The 20,933-nt window shown below is 41.0% G+C and overlaps 1 protein-coding gene and 1 pseudogene across 1 annotated transcript in view; one reads left to right on the forward strand and one right to left on the reverse strand.

Moving 5' to 3' along the window:
• Window positions 1-20,933, forward strand: part of Helz (helicase with zinc finger) — a 154,959-nt gene that overhangs the window by 31,477 nt on the left and 102,549 nt on the right. Inside the window, exons 6-7 of the mRNA XM_059272014.1 lie at window positions 14,849-14,974; window positions 17,393-17,449. Coding sequence (XP_059127997.1) covers window positions 14,849-14,974; window positions 17,393-17,449 — 183 coding nt within the window. The remainder of the gene's footprint in view (window positions 1-14,848; window positions 14,975-17,392; window positions 17,450-20,933) is intronic.
• LOC131916113 (elongin-C-like) lies at window positions 2,995-3,336 on the reverse strand (annotated as a pseudogene).

Raw genomic sequence — 20,933 nt, forward strand, 5'->3', positions numbered from 1 at the left:
TTAATTTTTTTTTTTTTTTTTTGCATCTTTACTCTTTTGTGTCAAAACATTAAAAAAGAGTTCAGTATTTTTATTTTAGCTTTAGCAAGCCATGCTACACACTCCTGTGGTACACAGACCATAATTTAGATAGATATTGTTCATTGATGGTCAGTGGCCTTTCTGTGAACCTTGTAATAGAATTGTAGTGGTTTGGGACTTAAATTAGAATTAGAGATATCCTTGTCATCTTTGGACATTTCTAAAAAACAGAAAATAGATGCAATGGCAGATTATATAGAGGAATGTGCTGTGCTCCTCCTGCCTCTCCTGGAGTATGGTGGGTTAGTGGGCTTTCCTCTTACTATACTGAGAAACACAGATGCTTATAATATATAAATTGCTTTTTTTCCCTTTAACAAATAATTTTCAAGGGGGGCTGGAGAGATGACTTAGCAGGTAAGAAAGCATTTGTTGCTCTTGCAGAGGATCTAGGTTTGATTCCCAGCACCCACATGGTGGCTCACAAACTTTTGTAACTCTAGTCTTACTGGATCCAACGCCCTCTTCTGACCTCTGTGGCCACCAAGCATGAACATCGTGCACATACATACATGTAGGGAAAGCACTCAACACACATAAAATAAAATAAAATTAAAAACATAAAAAAGAAATCACAAAGTTGCTTACCTACCACCATAGTGTGGCTATCTTTCCAAGTTAATGTTAATGCAGCGGCTCCAGTTCATGACAGATATCCCTTGTGTGGATGTTTTGTGACACAGTCATTTTCTGAACTGATGAGGCTCCAGCAGGTTCTGGTCCATTCTTTGTCATTATAATCCACCTGATAATAAACATCCTTGCTTGTTGTTGCCCTTGTTTTCACACCTTCTCTTCAGAGTTGGCTCCCTGGGCTAAGGAGTATGGGAACTTGTGTTTTTTTTTTTTTAATTTTTATTTTATGTGCATTGGTGTTTTGTCTGTATGTATGTCTATGTGAGGGTATCTGGTCCCCTGGAACTGGAGTTATAGACAGTAGTGAGCTGCCATGTGGGTGCTGGGAATTGAGTCGGGGTCCTCTGGAAGAGCAGTCAGTGCTCTTAACCATTGAACCATCTCCCCAGCCCTGAATTTGTGATTTTTTTTAGACACTGTCAGCTTATAGTTTGAAATGTACTCACCCTCTACAATATGTGTAAATGTTCCCTGTACCCTCATCATGCCAAAACCCAGCAGTTTCAAAACTTTGCCCATCTCCTGTGTGAGAAATAGTCCCATATCTTTAATTTTAGTTTTCCTTAGTTCTTGAGAAATTGAAACAGTCTTTCCATTTGAGAAATGTGCAAACAAAGGCCCCAGAAGATTGCATGACTCGTGAAAAGTCATGGAAAAGTAAATGTTGGTAAGGGAAATTTTCATTTTTATGTTTTACTTTTTTTGACAGTGTCTCTCTATATAGCTCTGGCTGTCCCAGATACTTAGTATTTTTAAATTAGGCACACTTTAAAACAGATGAGTTCAATAGCCAGGCATAGACGTGCACACCTTTAGTCCAGCACCCAGGAGGCAGAGGCAGGTGGATCTTTCTGAGTTTATTGGCATCCTGGTCTACATAATGGTTTCCAGGCTAGCCAGAGCTACATAGTGAGACCCTGTCTCAAAACAAACAAACAAACAAAACCCAGATTGATTACCAGTATAAAAGTTTAGCCATTGTGAAGATGAAGTTGGCATGACACGTGCTATGTATACACTGTGGTGTTAGTAGGCAGTAGAGTGCAGGTTGGAGATTTGCTCTGACCTTTGATCCTCTTAATTTCATGTCTGGGATCCTGTCCCAGGTAAATATTACCAATGAAGGAGGAAATTGTATCCACACTGGTCTTTAATGCTGTGTGCAGAAGTGAGAAGTGGTTGGCTTTCAGGGAGGAAGGGCTTCATTCATTGTAGTCTCTATGTTTCCTGCTTCTTTTAGGTGACATGGAACAACTTGGAAAGTGGTCCTCCCCCACCCCCCTCTTGAGACAGGGTTTCTTTATGTAGCCCTTGCTGTCCTGGAACTCACTCTGCTGTCTATGCTGGCCTTGAACTCACTATCATTGGGGTTACAGACATGCACTACGGTTCCCAGCTTTTACATGTGTGTTGGAGATCTGAACTCAGTTCCTCATGCTTGTGTAGCAAACACTTTACCCACTGAGCCATCTTCCTAGCCCCTATTTATAAAATTTGTACAAAAGCACCTTTATAAAGTTGATCATTTCAGTAGATACTAGAAAATACTGGCTAAGATTACTTATGCACTGTAGAATTCTGACTTTATTTTTTTTTCTGATTATCAGTAATGTTATTTTTGTGTAAGATATGTATGTATGGCTAGACAGTCAGGTAACAAGCAGGAGAAACCTCTTGCTGGGTTGCTGTTAATCTATTACCCTCGTAGTTATACTGAGATGCTCTGTGAGGCTAGGCCTAGAGAGCTTCATTGGACGTGCCTCATACCAGTGCCTTCCTGTTTGTGTTTTACATAGTGTGATGCTCATTCTTCTATTGTTGGGTCAGTTTGCATTTTTTTGGTAACGTGTATGTGTGTGCCATTTTTTAAATAAACAGTTAATTAGCCAAAGTATATTGAGTTTGATACATTACATTGTATTGAATATCATTGCCAACAGTTACTGCAACAAACACGTGACAGTGACCTTCAAATTTAATCCCTACTTTCTTGAAACATCACAAAATATCACCAAATCAAAAAAGCAACCATTTATTTATTTATTTACTTTTGTGTCACTCTCTGGCTGGCCTACAACTCCCTATGTAGACCAGGCTGGCCTGGAATTTACAGAGATCCGAGTGCTGGGATTAAGTGTGAGCCATTAAGTGTGAGCCACTGTGCCTGGCCCTTCTTAAATAATTTGAGTGTAGGTGTGTGTTGATTTATTTAACAGCTTGTTACACACACACACACACACACACACACACACACACACACACAAGTAACAGCTTATTCTAATTTTTTAAAAAACAATCTAGGAAGTTTGCAGCCATCAACAGTTCAAATGCAATTTTAGGAGCGATTGGGAATTTGGTAATCTTGTGGCGTTGTTGTGTAGTGGACCTTGTAGGTAAAATACGTGCATATTTTCCATAGCGTGTGCGGAAGGATCTCTCTAAAATTGGCCTTATTCATTTCATTCTCAGCAAACTGACCTGGCCCACTTGACATGGCCTTTATTGCTCCTGATGTTCGCATGGGTTCTCTTTTCAGAATTAATTCATGACCATCAGAAGATAGTAGTTTGACATGCATGGCATCAGGGCCTTACCATGGGTTTTCTCCTCTACATTCATATGTTCTTACAAAATTTTATTTTGATTCCACAGGAACTTTAGAATGGTTTCCTGGTAGGTTGGATGCACAGTCTGTTAGTAGCTTGCATTTGGAGGAAGTATGTGGTGTTTGCTCCTGAAATACTTATTGTATTTATTTCTTTCCTTCTATCATGTGGGATGTGGGGACTGAACTCAAGTCATCAGGCTCAGCTGCAAGTACCTTTACCTGTTGAGCCATTTTACTGGCCTTGTATTTTGAAATATTTTAAAGTAACTATAGACAGAGAGGTAACTACCTCTAAATGTTTCAGTATGTTTAGAGGCCATCACTGCATAACCACAATAGTTTGTTAATCTAACAAAATTGATAATGGTTTTTAATACTATCTGAGACTCAGTCCATAATCTGATTTACTTGGTTGCTTCTGAAATATTTTTGTAGCTGATTTGTTTAACTGGAATTCAACAAAGAGTTATAAAGTCTTGAAGGTGGAATTCTACTTTAGAAAATAGCTTTCGATACCTCATAAAGATAAGTACTATGTCTCAGTTAAAAAAAAATATGGTTTAGAAAAAAGTGCATAGACTAGAGTTCTAGATCCAAACTTAGGGTACTGTTGGGCTCAGGCTGTGAAGCCACTGAACACTGGTTAAGTGATGTGGTTAGGTCAGTTATTTGAATGTAAAACAGGATAGGAATACTTTTCATGAAATGATTCTAATGCTTTGAAATTTTCATTATATGGGAAACTTAGAATTTCATTAAATTGATGTGTTTATGTGTGTTCTATGGTAGGGCTGTCAGAGGACAACTTATTAGGGTTGGTTCTCCTTCCAGCGTGTGAGTTTTAGGGATGGAGCTCAGGTTGCCAGGCTTGGCATCAAGTACTTTTACCCGCTGAGCCATCTTGCTGGCACCTTAGGACTTTCTGTACAACAAATTGAATGAGCTAATGATATGTGATATTTTAGATGAAGCCTGATTATTAGAAACATCAGCAGGCTGTACAGTTCTGAAACTCCAGCCAAGACTTTTGTCAAGCTAAAAAAAAAAAAAAAAAAAAAATCATTACAAAGTTTATGTTAGTGATGCTTGACTTGTCTATCCTGTGACCTAAGAAATTGACAAGTGACTAAATGAGCCTTGGATGGTTTTTCTGAGAGAGCTGTTGACATCTTTAATGACTTTTCTTCTCAAGAATTTTGACTAAATAATGGATACACAGTTCTGGACTTAAAATGATCCCATTATGGTATTTTGGCTTTATGATGGTGGAAAAGCAGTAAGTATCTGGTAGAAGCTGTGCTTTGAATTTTGACCTTTTTCAGGGCTACTGATGTGTGGTCTTGATACTCTCTCTTATCATGCTGGGCAGCAACAATGAGTTACAGCTCCCAGTGCCCAGGATCATGAGGGCAAACAAACGGTCCTCTGCAGCAAGTGTATTATGTTGTTAGCATTGCTAGCTGCCATACTTGAGAAGATTGGTGCTTTATTTTTTGGTTGTGGTGGTGCAGACCATCAAACCCGGGGCCTGGTGTTAGGCAAGCATTCTATAGCTGAGCTATATTCTCAGCCCTTAAAGGCACTTAAAATATTTTATTTTTAGTTAGTTTTTTTCCCCCCCCCCCAAGACAGGGTTTCTCTGTGTAGCTTTGCACGTTTCCTGGAACTGACTCTGTAGACCAGGCTGGCTTTGAACTCACAGAAATCCGCCTGGCTTTGCCTCCCCAGTGCTGGGGTTAAAGGCGAGCATCAACACTGCCCGGCCTTATTTTATTTTTTATTTCGTGTGTGTGTGTGTGTGTGTGTGTGTGTGTGTGTGTGTGTGTGTGTGTGTGATGAGTGCAGGTGCCTGCTGAGCCGAGAAGAGGGTGTCAGAGTCCTGGAGCTACAGTTGCAGGCTGTTGTGAGCTGCCTGATATGGGGGGCTGGTGACCCAGCTCTGGTGCTTTGCATGAGCAGTGTATTTGCTCTTAGCCACTGAGCCATCTCTCCAGCCTTTAATTGTACTTCAAAAAAAAAAAAAAAAAAGGTTTTTATCAGCATATTAATTCACTCCGCTCATGGTTTTCATCTTACTCTCTAGTCCCCTTCCGTGTTCACGCCAGTTTTTTTCTTTTAGTTGGCCTAGTGAGTTTAATTAGAGCTTAGAGACACATGGGTGAGGAATTATTTACAGAAGCATGGGCAGTTTACCAGATTGGAAAAAGTTAAATGCACTTTTGGTTTACATTATTTTCAATTTGCACTGAGTTTATCAGGTTGTGACTACTTGGTAAGTCAAGGAGAACCATACTGTAGTTTTTATGGTAATTAAAAGGCTTTGTTGGGAAAATATTTAGTTATTAGGATAATAGTATTTAATTACAGTATCTCAGGTCATGCCCTCTGAAATACATTGTTTTATTTAATCATGTTGTCTTCTCGGTTTTATAGCTGTTGAGACAGGCTGTGTGTGATGAATCAGCTTGTTTAAGGCCCAGGGCCAGTTGTGAGCAGTACTGTGGCTTTGATGTGAGATCTTGTGATGGGAAGCCATGCTGCTGTCTGGATCACATCTGTTGTGTGTCTGTACTTAAGGGTTTTACAGACTTAGCAATCAGAAAAAGAACACAGAGAAAGAAAAGCACTTCTTTTATTTTAGAAATAAAAAACTGGAGGCTCTAAATTTTTTTTTTATATTTACTTTGTTATCTTCAATTATATATGTCTTGTCACTGTTCTGTTGCTGGGAATAGACACCATAACCAAAGCACCTCTTATAAAAGAAAGCATTTAGACCGGGCAGTCGTGGCGCATACCTTTAATCCCAGCACTCGGGAGGCAGAGCCAGTCAGATCTCTGTGAGTTCAAGGCCAGCCTGGTCTACAGAGTCAGTTCCAGGACAGGTGCCAAAGCTACACAGAGAAACCCTGTCTCGAAATAAACCAACAAACAAACAAAAAAAGAAAGCATTTAATTGTGGTCTTGCTTACAGTTTCAGAGGTTTAGCTTGTTATCATGGTGAGAAGCATGGCAGCAGACAGGCGGAAATTGTGCTGGAGAAGTAGCTGAGAGCCACATCTTGAGAGGTTCTAGCTTTTTAGAGACAGAGTTTCTCTGTGCAACAGCCCTGGCTGTCCTGGAACTCACTCTGTAGACCAGGCCAGCCTCAAACTCAGAGAGATCCTCCTGCCTCTGCCTCCGCGTCCTGAGTGCTGGGGTTAAAGCACCTGACCAAGAGCGAGTATTCCTAACCACTGAACCGTCTCCTGAACTGCAGCTTGGTGTTTGGCTAGTCTGACCAGCTGCTGAGCTCCTCCTTCCTGAGATTTGCTTTTCTTCATTCTCAACATCACGGTTACTGGCATGTGTGGCCATACCTGGCTTTTGTGTGAGTGCTAGGGATTTGAACTCAGATCCTCTTGCTTTACAGCAAGTGCTTCTGAGCTACTTCTCCAGCCATCTTTTAAAAAAGACATTTCCTAGACACAAAGCTTTTTTCTCCAATAGGAATTTAGAATTTAAGTCTTTCTATTTTGAAACAAGTATAGATTGAGAAGAAGTTGCTAGGAGAGGTCCCATGTATGCTTCACATACTTTTCCTTGATGGTTTTGACTTCTCTCACTATAGTACGAATATCAAAACCAATAAATTAGTTTTAATACGAGTGTGTATAAGATATGCCATTTATCATGCGTTGATTCATGTAGCCACCAATACCACCTCAGCACAGAGCATTGTTACCATGAAGATCTCACTTGTCCTGTTCCCACAATCACGCTCCCTACCCCCATACTCACTCTCCCCACTATTCCTGACCCCTGCCAGCCACAAGTCCCTCCTCATCTCACTCATGTGTCATCTTGCAAGTGTTGTGTAAACACAATTGTGGGATTGTTTGACCTGCTGAAGTGGTGGTTTTCACTCATGAAATCTATCCAAGCTGGGACTATCAATAGTTCAGTTTTGTTCTCTAATAGGAACTGAAAGCTGTGGAATTAGATTTTGTCTTTTAGTCTGATTTCTCTCAAATATCTGTTAACATTTATACATAAAAGTCTTTTTTAAAAAAGAAATATTTAAAATTTTCTGTTACATTTATTTGTGTTGTGTATACATGTACACGCACCACAGTGTGCATGTGGAAGTCAGAAGACAACGTGTGGGATATGGTTTTCTCTTACCACATGTGTCCTGGGGATCAAACTCAGGTTGTCAGGCATGGTGGCATTCCTTTACCCACCGAACCATCTTGCCAGCCCTATGTATAGGTCTTATATTTAAATTATAAAATACTAAGATAAGTGAAAGTTTAAAATTTAAAATTGAGGGCTGTTATATTGTTGCTTAGTATGAGTAGGTGTGTAAAAAATAAATGTTGAACTAATGTGAACTCAGTTGTAAGACTCTCCTGTTTGTACTGATTCTACTCAGGGCATTTACTAATTAAGCTACTGTAGTTATATATGAATTTTCAGTTTTATTTTTGGAGACAAGGTCCTGCCAATTGCTCAGGTTGGCATTGAACTTGCTGTTTTGCCAAGGAAGGCCTTGAACTTAGGATTCTCCTGCTTTAGCTTCCAATGTAGATGTGATTACAGCTCTGAGCTACCATGCTCAGTTATGAGCGATATTTTAGAAGAAATCTCATGTTAGTGTTGACTGGATACTTGTTAGTGCTAATTTAATATTTACACTCTGTGTGTGTGTGTGTGTGTGTGTGTGTGTGTGTGTGTGTGTGTGTTACTGAAGGTTAAGCCTCGGGCCTGGTGCATGCTGGGTTAGTTCTGTACCACTGGGCTACATACTCAGACCTGAAATTGTGCATAGGAGGAGATTTAAGACAGAGAATACCTTGCCTTGGGAAATCTCACTAAATCTTGTGGACGGTGCAAGGGAAAAAGCCTGTTAGCACTTGAAACCGCTTTCTCCCATAGGGCAGACACAGAAGAGAGGCAGAGTGTCTGCAGGCTTTCCCAATTTGCCTGTTACTAAGAACAATAAAAAGTGAGTAAATTAACCACAGAAACAGACGTGTGCCTGAGCACTTGAAAAGGCTTCTTTTACTAGATTCAGAATTTCCCTTGGGGGTTTGCAACAGAAATCTCAAGATGCTGACTTCTGAAACTGAGAGAGGAGGGAGTTTCAGGATAGAAAAACATAGTTTAAACTTATCATTTCTGCAGAGAAAGTGGCTTGATTTGGTTACTGGACACTAACAGTCACAGCTTTGCTGTGGCCATATGGCTATTCCTCTTTGGGAGTTTGGGAGCTTTAATGAAGAGGAAGTTGAAGACACTCTGCGCAGTGATTTCTTTTCCTGCCTCATGTACACACAGGCTGTTTTTGCGCATATTGTTTTAACAATGGCTAAAGTAAAACATTTATTCAAGCATGTACATGGTATCGGAGCCTTTTGTAGTGTTTTGAAGAGTAAGTATTTGCGTTTGTATTTATGTTTAATTGTGTTTTCCACTATTTTACTGTGTAGAATTATTTCCTATTTGTATATAATGAGGCAGTTGAGGTGTACTGAAAATAATTAGTGCCAGTGTTAAATTTTACCTTATTTTATTTATTTGGAGACAGGGTTTTAATATGTAGCTCTGACTGGCCTAGAACTCACTGTGTCGACCAGGCCAACCTTAAACTTACAGAGATCCACTTGCTTTTCATGTATGGAGGTAGAGGTATGGTGATATTTTATTTGTACTGAAATGTGATTTTATTTGTATGTTAATAAATAAAGTTGCCTGGGGGTCAGAGCTAATAGCAAGCCATAGCAGAAGCTGGGCGATGGTGGTGCATGCCTTTAATCCCAGCACTTGGGAGGCAGAGCTAGGCGGATCTCTGTGTGTTCAAAGATACAGCCAGCATAGAGACACAAGCCTTTAATTTCAATACCAACCATAGAAGACCTGGAGGTCTGTATAGACGGGCAGTGATGAGGAGGTCATGTGGTTGGGTTTACAACCAATGAGAAGGCAGAACAGAAAGTCAATAAAAAGACAGAGACACAGGAAGTAGGCCTCTAGGGGAGAGGTAGGACAGCAGCGGCAGTGAAGGGTAAGGTTTTTAGCTCTTAGCTATTGCTCTGACCTCTTGGGCTATTAACTCTGCATTTGGCTCTGTGTTTCTTATTTAATAAGACCGTTCATCTACATAGAGGTCAGAGGACAGCATGGAGGAATTTTTTTTTTTTTTTGGTTTTTCGAGACAGGGTTTCTCTGTGTAGCTTTGCGCCTTTTCCTAGAACTCACTTGGTAGTCCAGGCTGGCCTCGAACTCACAGAGATCCGCCTGGCTCTGCCTCCCGAGTGCTGGGATTAAAGGCGTGAGCCACCACCGCCCGGTGCGGAGGAATTGGTTTTACCCTTTTCTAATATGGTTCCAGTATAAAACAGTTTGTCAGGCGTGGTGACAAGTATGTTTACCTGCTGAGCCAACTTGCCAGTCCTGGGAAGAGAGCTAAAAATATCTTTACATTGGTTTAGTATTTTTGAGACATAGTGTTGTCTTGTCGCATGACTGGTACTTACTGAGCCAAGACTGGCCTCAAGATTATGACAATTCTCCTGCCTCAGCATCCTGAGTGCTCAAATTACAGATGTGAGCCACTATGTTGGGCTTAGAATTAAAAAGATTGTTATTGTGTGTTTGCAAGATATATATGTGTAGGCGTGTACTAGAGTGTGTGTGTGTGTGTGTGTGTGTGTGTGTGTGTGTGTGTGTGTGTAGGTCGTTGGACAGCTTTGTGGAGTTGTTTATCCCTCCACCTTTCTCAGAGTTCTAAGAGTCAAACACCAGTGGGTAGGCTTGTGCAGCAAGAGCCATCTTGCCTTCCTGAGAATTTATTTCAATTTTTGATTGAGTCCTTGAAGTATTGATTCTAAAAGTGATTGTATCTAGGTAGCAGATTATTTTATTAATTTAGCTTTTTTGATATTTTCATTTTCTTTTAAAGAATTTTTAGGACAGTGCTTTTATTAGGACAAGCTCCTTAATAAAAAACTATGGAAGTTAAGGTTAAGTTATTAAGAAATAACTTAATATTGTCCTGTTGCAAAAAAGCTCAACTTTTATTGTACTTCAAGCTTAAGATGATTCTTCTCATTGCAGGCAGTTCTTGAGAGGAAATCGCATGTCCTTGTGAATAGCCGAAGGCTCTCAGCTCTGACCTGACTGTTCTTGTTGACAGGGAAATGGCTATTCCTTTAGTGTTACTCAGTTTCCAGTCCAGAGCATCAAGTTTATCCCCAAGTGTTGGAAAACAAGCCAGAGTTAGGACAGAAAGGAGTAGGTGCTTGGGCTGGCTGAGGTGGGGTATGCAGGCTCCTCAGTCTACTCCTGTGCTCAGCAGGGGCATGCTGCAGAGAAGCACCTGAGCGCACAGACCTGCAGAATTGGTGGGAAGAGAATTTATCTGCATAGAGTTTTAACTTGAAAAAGACTTTCCTTTAAATTGCTAAAGATTATATTTTTAATGTCATTTTCAAGTTCAGTTACTACAGCTGAGGTGAGTTTAGTAACATGCTGCCACACTCAGATTTTTTTCAAGTTTTTTCAAGAGAGCGAAGATAGGGAGAGACCTGATTGGCAGCATTGCTATTTAACTTCGTTATACGACACAAAGTCAGGAATGCTCTTTATCATTCACTTCTTCTTTTTGCTCTGATTCTTCATACAGACCCTGTGAGACATGAGCTAAATTGCATTTAAGATAAACAGTTGGAAAAAAAGCTATTAAAGCTACTTGTCTGAAAAGATGGAAGAAGGGAAACATGATTTTGATAAATTCTGAGTTATTTAAACACTAGTGCAATGGCAGAATCTTAGGAAGTGAAATTCAGCAAATTTGTACAAGCTCAGAGAGCATGCTAGGTGCTCAGTAGGCAGCACTTCAGCCTCATAAAATGTTTTGTGACTTACCATTTTTAGAAATTGGTTTATTTGGATGGGTGATGGTGGTGCACACCTTTAATCCCAGCACTTGGGAGGCAGAGGCAGGTGGATCTCTTTGAGTTCAAGGGCAGCCTGGTCTAACAAAGAGAGTTGCAGGACAGCCAGAGCTGTTACATAGAGAAACCTTGTCTTGAAAAACAAACAAATATTATTTCTTTTTACATTTGCATACTTGGTGTGTGTGTGGATGAGCACATGTGGAGGTCAGAGGACAACTTATAGGATTCATTCTGTCCTTCCCCATGTGGGTTCTGGGGATTGAAACTCTGGTTGTCTCTTGGAAGCAAACTCCTTTCCCCACTCAGCCGCCTTGATGACCTGTGCTTTACTAACTTTTATAAAGGTTTGAGTCAGCTGAAGTTGAGATGTTACTAAGTTTCCTCCCTCCCTAGAACAGGGACCTCCTCTCCTTCAGACATTTTCCAGCTTTTAAAATGTTTTATTAATCTTTGAATTTTGACTTATAGCCTCAGACTTGTGTAGCAGAGGATGACCTTGAACTTCTGATCCTCTGGCTTCCACCCCTCTAATGCTAGGATTGCAGGTGTGTGTGGAGTAGGGACTGAACCCAGGGCCTTGTGCATGCTCAACAAGCACTGTACCAACTGAGCTACATCCTCAGATCAGTTTTTCAGCGTTTAACTTGTTTCTGTTTTTAAATTAAATTTATTTATTTATTTATTTATTTATTTATTTTTTCGGGTTTTTTTTTTTGAGACAGGGTTTCTCTGTGTAGCTTTGCGCCTTTCCTGAAACTCACTTGGTAGTCCAGGCTGGCCTCGAACTCACAGAGATCCACCTGGCTCTGCCTCCCGAGTGCTGGGATTAAAGGCGTGCGCCACCACCGCCCGGCTTAAATTAAATTTAAAAGTTTAAAATATACATTTAAAAATTGTGCGTGTGTGCACTCCATGTGTGTGCATGCTTGCTTGTTTGCTTGCACTTTTACTTGAGTGCACATTCACCTTTGGCATATCACATGTTACCTATGGCCTATGTGTCGGGGTCAGAGGACAATTTGATGGAGTTGGTTCTTTCTTCCATCATGTGAATCTCTGGATCAAGCTCATGTCATCAGGCTTGGTGGTAAGTACAACTCCAGGGCCTTTAACTAGTATTTTGCTTGTTTTTTTCCTCACTACATAGCTCTGGCAGGCTGGAGCTTGCTATGTAGACCAGGCTGTCCTTGAACTCACAGAGCTCTACCTGTTTATGCCTCTAGAATGTTGGAATTAAAAGAATGTACCACCACATTCAGCTGTAGTATTACTTTTAAAAATTAAAAATAGAAGTCTTTCTGGACCAAAGGAATATCTAAATAAATTGATGTATTTATTTGATGGAATATTACATCTTCAATAATATGATAAGTAAAAATATTACTGTGGACAGTGTTGAATTTGCTGAGAGGGAAAAGTACATTAATTGTCATGTTTATATGGGCTGTACCATGTAAAATATGTAAATTTTAATAGTTGGATAAAAGCATAAGCAGTAAAGTGAACACTATTTAATTGATGAGATTATGATAAACCTTTATGTAGGATTTTATTAGTGTTACAATGTTAATTGTGTGACGGCAATATAACATCAGAACAGTGAGATATAGTCAGCACAAAACAACCAAAATAAACCAACCTGAACAGGCCCACCTTCTACACAGCACAGCACACCTACTCATAAAGGGATACTGGCTTGGAGATGGTTTACAACCAAGTTCAATTCCGAAAGTATTCTCTTGTAGCAAATTATTTTCTTGCAAAGTAATACAGATTCTTGTGGCACTTGTAATTGTGTTAATTTACAAAGACTTGCAAATAGTTTAGGTACTATGTTCTGTGGCCATTGGATAATTGGATCTTAGTTAATCTTCCTAGTTTTGATGAAGGCTTATTTTTTTCTTAGTGTTTAGGCAGGACCTCACTGTGTAGGCCAGGCTGGCCTTAAAAGTCCACCTGTTTCTGCCTCTGCTGGGATTAAAGGTGTGTGCTATTACACCTGCCTGATAAAGACTAATTTTTAATGCTTTTTTAAAAAAGATTTATATACTTTACTTTTTGTGTGGATGAGGGTTTTGCCTTCATGTATTTCTGTGCATCATGTACATACCTAGTGCTTGAGGAGGTCAGGAGAGGGTGTTCGATTCCCCTGGAGCTGGAGTTACAGATGGTTATAGCCATCTTATGGATGCTGGGAACTGAACCCAGGTTTTCTGCATTGCTGAGCCGTCTCTCCAGCCCCTAAAGGCTATTTCTTTCTTTTTTTTCTTTTTCTTGGGGGATTGGGGGTTGAGATAGGATTTCTCTGTGAAACATCCCTGGCTGTTCTGGAACTCGCTCTGTAGAAAAGGTTGGCCTTGAACTCATAGAGATCCACTGCCTCTGCCTCCCAAGTGCTGGGATTAATGGATGTGTGCCATCACCACCTGGCTTTAAAGGCTAATTTTTAATTGCATAGAAATACCCAATATTGAGATTTCTCCTTCCTTCCTTCCTTTCTTCCTTCTTTGTCCCCTTCTGCCTCTCCCATCCTCCTTCCCTTTAACCTCAGACTTACTATGTAGGTGAAGATAACCTTGAACTCCTGATCCTCCTGCTTCCCATCTCTTTAGTTTCTCGATTAGAGGGAGATGCTCCCTGTTATGTGCAGTGCTGAACATTGAACTTCATGTATGCTAGCCAAGCATTCTATCAGTTAGCTATATCCCAGCCTGGGATTTGCAGTTTGTCTTCAACAGTTTAATGGCACAGAGTCTGTTCAACCAATAAATCTGCAGTTTTAAAAGCCCTCATTTAACTTGATATAACATTAAACAATTTTTTGGAAAAATAATTTAGAAAGTATTATTGTGTGTAGAGAGTATATGTGTGCTCCTGTGGTGCAGCACACATGAGGTCATAGGGGAACTTCTTGGAGTTGGTTCTCTCCTTCTACTAAGGGGTCCAAGGACTGATCCCAGGTCATTGAAATTACATATCAAGCATTTTATCCAACATGGTCTATATTTCCTTAGCTGGAACCAGTTGACTTCAGTTATCCTCCTGCCTCAGCCTCTTGCTTAAATGGGCCTGTAGGTGTGTACTGCTATTCCCTACATCAACTGCTTGTTTTTTTTTTCTGATTAATTGACAGTTAATTACTTTACCTATGTGTGAGTGGTATTTTGAGGCATGTAGATAGTATGTAATGATCTGGGTAACTGATATATCACTTGAAACATTTTTCTTGGTGTGGGTGTATTCAAGATCTTCTCTACTCGCTGTTTTGAAGTCCATAATTCAGGGCCAGTGTCGTTCTGATGGCCACAGAACCTGACAAGTTCTTACTCAGCTGCACACTGGAGAGCCTTAGAGGATGTCTCCCTAGGTTTTGATGCTGAAAGTTGTAGTAGGGTTCTTCTGATCTTTGCCATGTTCCTTCTTGTCCTTGCATGCATGTCTTAGAAAGAGCCTACTGATTTTTTTCTTCTGTTTGGAGTTTTTCTGTTAGCATGTACAAAGACATACTTAGGATGTCTTCCTTTTAGAAGCGAAAAAAGTGGGTCTGAGTGCCCTGTGCTAATGCTGTGTTTCTTCCTTGGCAGTACTGGGGGAAGGACTGGCCAAGGGAGAGGCTGCCTTCCGGGCGGTGCTGTGCTGCATGCAGCTCAAAGGGAAGCTCCAGCTTGTGTCCTCCATCCTTGCCAAGTCACTATCAGGAGAGTCTCTGGTATGTTGATGAGCACGGCTTTGCCAACTTTGGGGCATGTTTGACTCCTCAGGATAATATGAGGAAAATAGTGGACGTTTGGTGTAAGTGTAGTTTTGTCAGATGTCAAAATTCGTGACAATCCCAAGATGTTCATTGTTTTAAAATGAACTGACATTCAATCATTGGACCCTTGCCATTCATGATGGTGTATATAAAAATCACAGGTACTTTTTGCTGAGTTCTAAAGTATAAGATAACCAGAAGACTTCGTTTTTAAAAATTAAAATCAGTCGGGCAGTGGTGGTACACACCTTTAATCCCAGCACTCAGGAGGCGGAGGCAGGCAGATCTCTTGAGTTCAAGGCCAGCCTGGTCTATAGAGCGAGTTCCAGGATAGCCAAATCTACACAGAGAAACCCTGTCTTGAACCCTGCTCCTCCTCCAAAAAAAAGAAAAAAATAAATAAATAAAAACAAAACAAAAAAACCCCACCAAAGCTGGGCGTGGTAGTGCATGCCTTTAATCCCAGCACTGAGAGGCAGAGAGAGGCAGTTGTCTGAGTTCCAGGCCAGCCATGCAGCCATGGCTATGTGAGACCATGTCTCAAAAACCAAAACAAACAAACAAACAAAAAAAAATAGAATTAAGTTTGTTTTAAAGGTTAATGTACATACTAATGGGTTTCATCATACCAAATGGGTGTGTGTAAGTTAATATCCTTGTTTACTTGATGGGAACTATCTAGTTATATTTAGACTTGAATTTAATTTTTTTAATTATAACTTTTATTGATTCTTAGTGGATTTCAAAGATAGGTTTTTAAATATATATATTTCCTAGTTTTCTTTGTTATAATTAAAGGGCTACCTTTTGTAACTTTATTTTTGGTTTTTCGAGACAGGGTTTCTCTGTGTAGCTTTGTACCTTTCCTAGATCTTGCTCTGTAGACCAGGCTGGCCTCGAACTCACAAAGATCTGCCTGCCTCTGCCTCCCAAGTGCTGGGATTAAAGGTGTGCGCCACCACCATCCGGCTCTTTTTGTAACTTTATAGAGTTGATAATTTATAGGAATTTGAAAGAAAACTTTTTTTTTTTCAAGTTTCTTGGTATTTTTCAGGCATCACAATGAAAACAGAGAAAGAAGAAAGTATATAATTACCAGGCAGTGTAATTTCTCTGTCAGTTATGCTTCAAGTTGATAGGAATTTTGAAAATCAAGAGCACAGATGGTGAAAATACAGAAATTAGAAAAGTATTTGTCTGTTATGAAGTGTAATATTATTGTTCCACCACAGGGTCATTTAGTCAACTTGTAAGGAATTACTGTGCAGCGAATTGCTTCCTTAGTTTGGCGATGTCTCTGATTTCACAAGGTTTACAGATGTGAGCACAGCAAAGTGATGCAGCTCTTTAGATCTGAACAGCTGTGAAGATGTAGTTACTTAGTCTTTCTCTTTTGAGACAGGGTCTGGACCTGGAGACAAACTTCTGCCTTACTTTACTGAGTGCTGGGATTACAGTGGCTAGCCACCCTTCCTAGGAAGAGAAGAATGTAGCCCAGACTGGCCTCAGTATAGGGGTCCTCCCTCATCTTTCAAGTTCAGCAGTTACAGCTGTGCCCAGCCTTAAAAGGGTTTTTCCTATAATTATTTTATTGTTGTATCTGTTGGAGTTGTATTTTATATTTTTTGGTTTTTCAAGACAGGGTTTCTCTGTGCAGTTTTGGTGCCTGTCCTGGATCTCGCTCTGTAGACCAGGCTGGCCTTGAACTCACAGAGATCCGTCTGGCTCTGCCTCCTGAGTGCTGGGATTAAAGGTTTGCACCACCACCACCTGGCTTGTTGGAGTTTTTAATTTTTAAAACAATTTGTTTTTAATTTTCAAATTTTCTGAAATTTGAATTTCAAAACTTAACAAGACTCCCTGGTTTCTGTGATGGTGCATACCCCTGAGTTCAGCATTTCATATATACAGACAAGCCTGTTAGCACCAAGGGAGAGGGAAAAATAGTTTTAGGTTTGCTTTTCTCATGTTTTGTTCTATACTCATAGCTTGGCAAGCATTTTATAGAATTAAAAAAAAATTATTTTTTGAGGCAGGGTCTCATGTAACTCTGGCTGGTCTGAACTCACTCTGTAGACCAGGCTGGCCTCGAACTCACAGAGATCCGCCTGCCTCTGCCTCCTGAGTGCTGAGATTATTTTACACCTGTACATCAGGTGAGTGCTTGTAGCATGTGTACTTAGCAGGAACAGCAACCGAGTCTTTCTCCGTTAGGCCTCTTTTCCTTTCCCTGGCTGCCTGCAGCTTCCCAGTGACAGAGCAGCAGTGTGGAGGAAGGGGAGGGGAGCTGTGGAGACTACAGAGGAGCTCACCCAAGTTGTGAGACAAAGAACTACACACTGATGGTTTCCTGTCTTCATTTCCTCCTTGCAGAATGGGATGGTAACAAAAGATTTGACAAGACTCAAGACACTTCTCGCAGAGACGGAGGTGAGTCCATTGCCGGGCTCCCTTTGGGTGCATCAAGGCCAGTGAGGTCAGTGAGCATTCTGTGTTAGTCAGTCAACATGCAAGGTGACGGGGGACCTCTGTGCAGCTGGGTCAGGTCCCACTCTCAGAACATAGCTTCTTAGGCCTCCTCTGCATCCCAGGTCTTCTGTTCTGACTAATTCTTCTTCTTTTTGCGTGTATATATATGTGTGTAGTTTGTGTTTATGTGTATTCACCCATGTGTGGGCACACATGGATGTCTGGATGTGAGTGCACATGTGTGCGTACATACAGGTGGAGGCCTGAGGTTGATGTAAGATGTCTTCCTGATTATTTTCTATTTGTTGAGGCAGGGTCTCTCACTGAACCTGGAGCATACCAATTCTGGCTAGTCGAGCTAGCCAACTGTCCTTGGATCCCTTGTCTCTGCCTCTTGAGTGCAGGGATTGTGGGGGGTCACCATGTCTCTGGCTTTTACACGGGGTCTGGGGATCTGAACTCTGCTCTTCACATTTGTATGGCAAGCTCTTCATGCACTGAGTCATTTCTCTGGCTCCCATCCCTGTTATTCTTGTTAGTTATCTCTGGCCCCCAAATGGAAGGTACTTGGGTAATTTTAATTTTTTTCCTAAAAACTTTATGTGCATTGGTGTTTTGCCTGCTTGTATGTCTGTGTGAGAGTATCGGATCTTGGAGTTACAGACAGTGAGCTGCCATGTAGGTGCTGGGATTTGAACCTGGATTCAGAGAAATAATAAAAAATTAAAATTTCCCAGGGGCTGGAGAGATGGCTCAGTGGTTAAAAGCACTGACTGCTCTTCCAGAGGATTCTGGTTCAATTCCCAGCACTCACGTGTCAACTCACAACTGCCTGTAACTCCAATATCTGTCAGCCTCACACAGACATACATTCAGGCAAAACACCAGTGTACATAAATATAAATTGTTTATAAAAAACCACAACATTAGAAAACTCAAACAAGATAATCCTAATCATCTGTATCTTTTTAAAAAATTTTTTTTAAAGATTTATTTATTGTGTATACAATGTTCTACCTGCATGTATGCAGGCAGGCCAGAAGAAGGTACCAGATCTAACTACAGATGGATGTGAACCACCATGTAGTTGCTAGGAGTTGAATTCAGGACCTCTGGAAGAGCAGTCACTGCTCTTAACCGCTAAGCCATCTCTCCCGCCCTCATCTGTATCTTTTTAAGGAAATCTGTGACTTAGAAGATTTTTTTGTATTAGGGAATGGTTTGAAAATGCCAAGTGTCCAGGTAACAGCTACAGAAGTGAGTGCTCTAGGGAAGCTCTTTCAGGGTTCTTGGAAGGCAGGGGCAGCAGTGGCATGTGAAATTACACAGCTCATCTAGGCATAGAAATATATTTTATTTGGATGTCCTATTTTATGTATTTATTTATTTTGGCCTCCCCCCCCCTTTTTTTTTTTTCAAGACAAGGTCTCTCTGTTTAGTCCTTGCTGTTTTGGAACTCACTTTGTAGACCAGGCTGGCTCCAAACTCACAGATATCCACCTGCCTCTGCCTCCGGAGTGCTGGGAAAGGCGTGTGCCATCACAGCCCTGCGGCCCACTTAGTTTTGATATTAAAATATAACTACATCATTTTCTCCCTCCCTTCACTCCAACTCTTTCCAAGTACCTGCCCTTGCTCTCTCAAATTTATGGCCTGTATTTCTGTTCTGTTTCTGTTACTTGTGTGTATCTGATTTCAGGTATTATTAACCAGTTTGGGGGCTCTTCCCCAAGAAAGGCCATTTCTCTCGCTCTCGGCAGTTCTTAGTTGTCTCTAGTTCTTTGTCTAGGGTTGAGCTCCATGGTAACACATCTGTGGTGTCAATTTTTTTTTTTTGTTTGTTTGTTTTCAGAGACAGGGTTTCCTGTGTAGCTTTAGCTGTCCTGGAACTTGCTTTGTAGACCAGGCTGGCTCCAGACTTACAGACATCCACCTGCCTCTGCCTCTGGAGTGCTGGGACTAAAGGCGTGTGCCAGCACCGCCCTCTGTTGGTCTCATTCTTGTTCAGATCTTATTTATGCATTCACGTTGTATAGACTTTGCTCCTAGAACTGAAAGTGATCTTTTGTGAAACACGGAATGCTCATAGTGTAATTCCTCCTGGTTTGTTTTTATGTATTCATATTCAATCCATTTTACCAAAAACTGGGTTATCTTTTAAAAAAGCACTCATTAGTAGCTTGATAATGACAGACATTAACTGTGGTGATTTTGATCTTCAAAGTTCAATTTGTTGGTCGCATGGCAATATGGCAACAGTGTTACTTCATATATCCAGTCTGCATTGCCACCATTCATTCTGTGTTATAAGACATTCCAAATTTCATCTTAACAAAAGGTTTCTTTCACGTGAGTGTTGAAGGCTGAGGTGTGTCCAGCAGGAAAAGATCCAGAGGTTGTTTGATTTAGGTGCTATTGGCAAATAGTCAGTTGGCTCAGGGAGAAATAAGACAAGTGATAGAGCAGTGGCAGCTGGGAGGAGAGCGTAGGACAGACAGGGTAGATGTTTTAGACCTGCTCAGGATGGCAGAGTTCAGCATGACTTTTCGTTGTTCTTCTTTCTTTCTTTCTTTCTTTCTTTCTTTCTTTCTTTCTTTCTTTCTTTCTTTCTTTCTTTCTTTTTAATTTATGTGCATCGGTGTTTTGCCTGCATGGGGGTGTCGGGTACCCTGGAACTGGAGTTACAGACAGCTGTGAGCTGCCACGTGGAAGCTGGGAATTGAACCTGGGGCCTTTGGAAGAGCATCTAGTGCTCCCAACTGCTGCACCATCTCTCCAGCCCCCCAGGATGACTTTTAAGATTTCAGCCTGAGGCCAGCCAGATGGCTTGCTGCCATCTGAATTCAATCCCTGGAACCCACGTAGTGGAGAGAGAGAACCGACTCTTGCAAATTTTGCTCTGATCTCCACACTCTTGCTGCGCCATGTGTGTCCATACACTTCACACGAATACAAAACAAAGAAAATATAATCAAAATAATCTCAAAACCAAAAGAGATTTCAGTGTGTGACTGTCTTCAGGGGAAGACTCCTCCTTGAGATGAGTACTAGAGAGGCTTAGATGTGGAGTAAAGTTGGTGAATTTTGTTTTGCACATGCTGTGTTTGAGGTGCTTACCATGTGAGAGCTACTCTGGGGGCTGATTGGAAAGCGGAAAGGCAGCTTATGCTGTTGGTGACCAGTCTTGGCACTGTCAGTGACCCAGCAGGGACGGTGCAGCACTAAAGTGAAGTGTGTGTGAGATACTTGTCTTAGGGAGACAGAGAGAAGAGACTCTCACCTTTCAGCCCATTGTAGAAGAAAGGCCTGTCCCAGATGGAAGAGGACTTGACAGGTAGGGTCAGGAAAGCTAGAACTGAGGAATCATAGCTGCCCTCTTTCTGGCCAGGTCGCTCTTCAGGTGTTAGCAGGAGAGAAGCCAGCACATGAATGGCAGCTGCCTGCT

This window comes from Peromyscus eremicus, chromosome 8a (assembly GCF_949786415.1).
Source record: "Peromyscus eremicus chromosome 8a, PerEre_H2_v1, whole genome shotgun sequence".
Taxonomy (NCBI): domain Eukaryota; kingdom Metazoa; phylum Chordata; class Mammalia; order Rodentia; family Cricetidae; genus Peromyscus; species Peromyscus eremicus.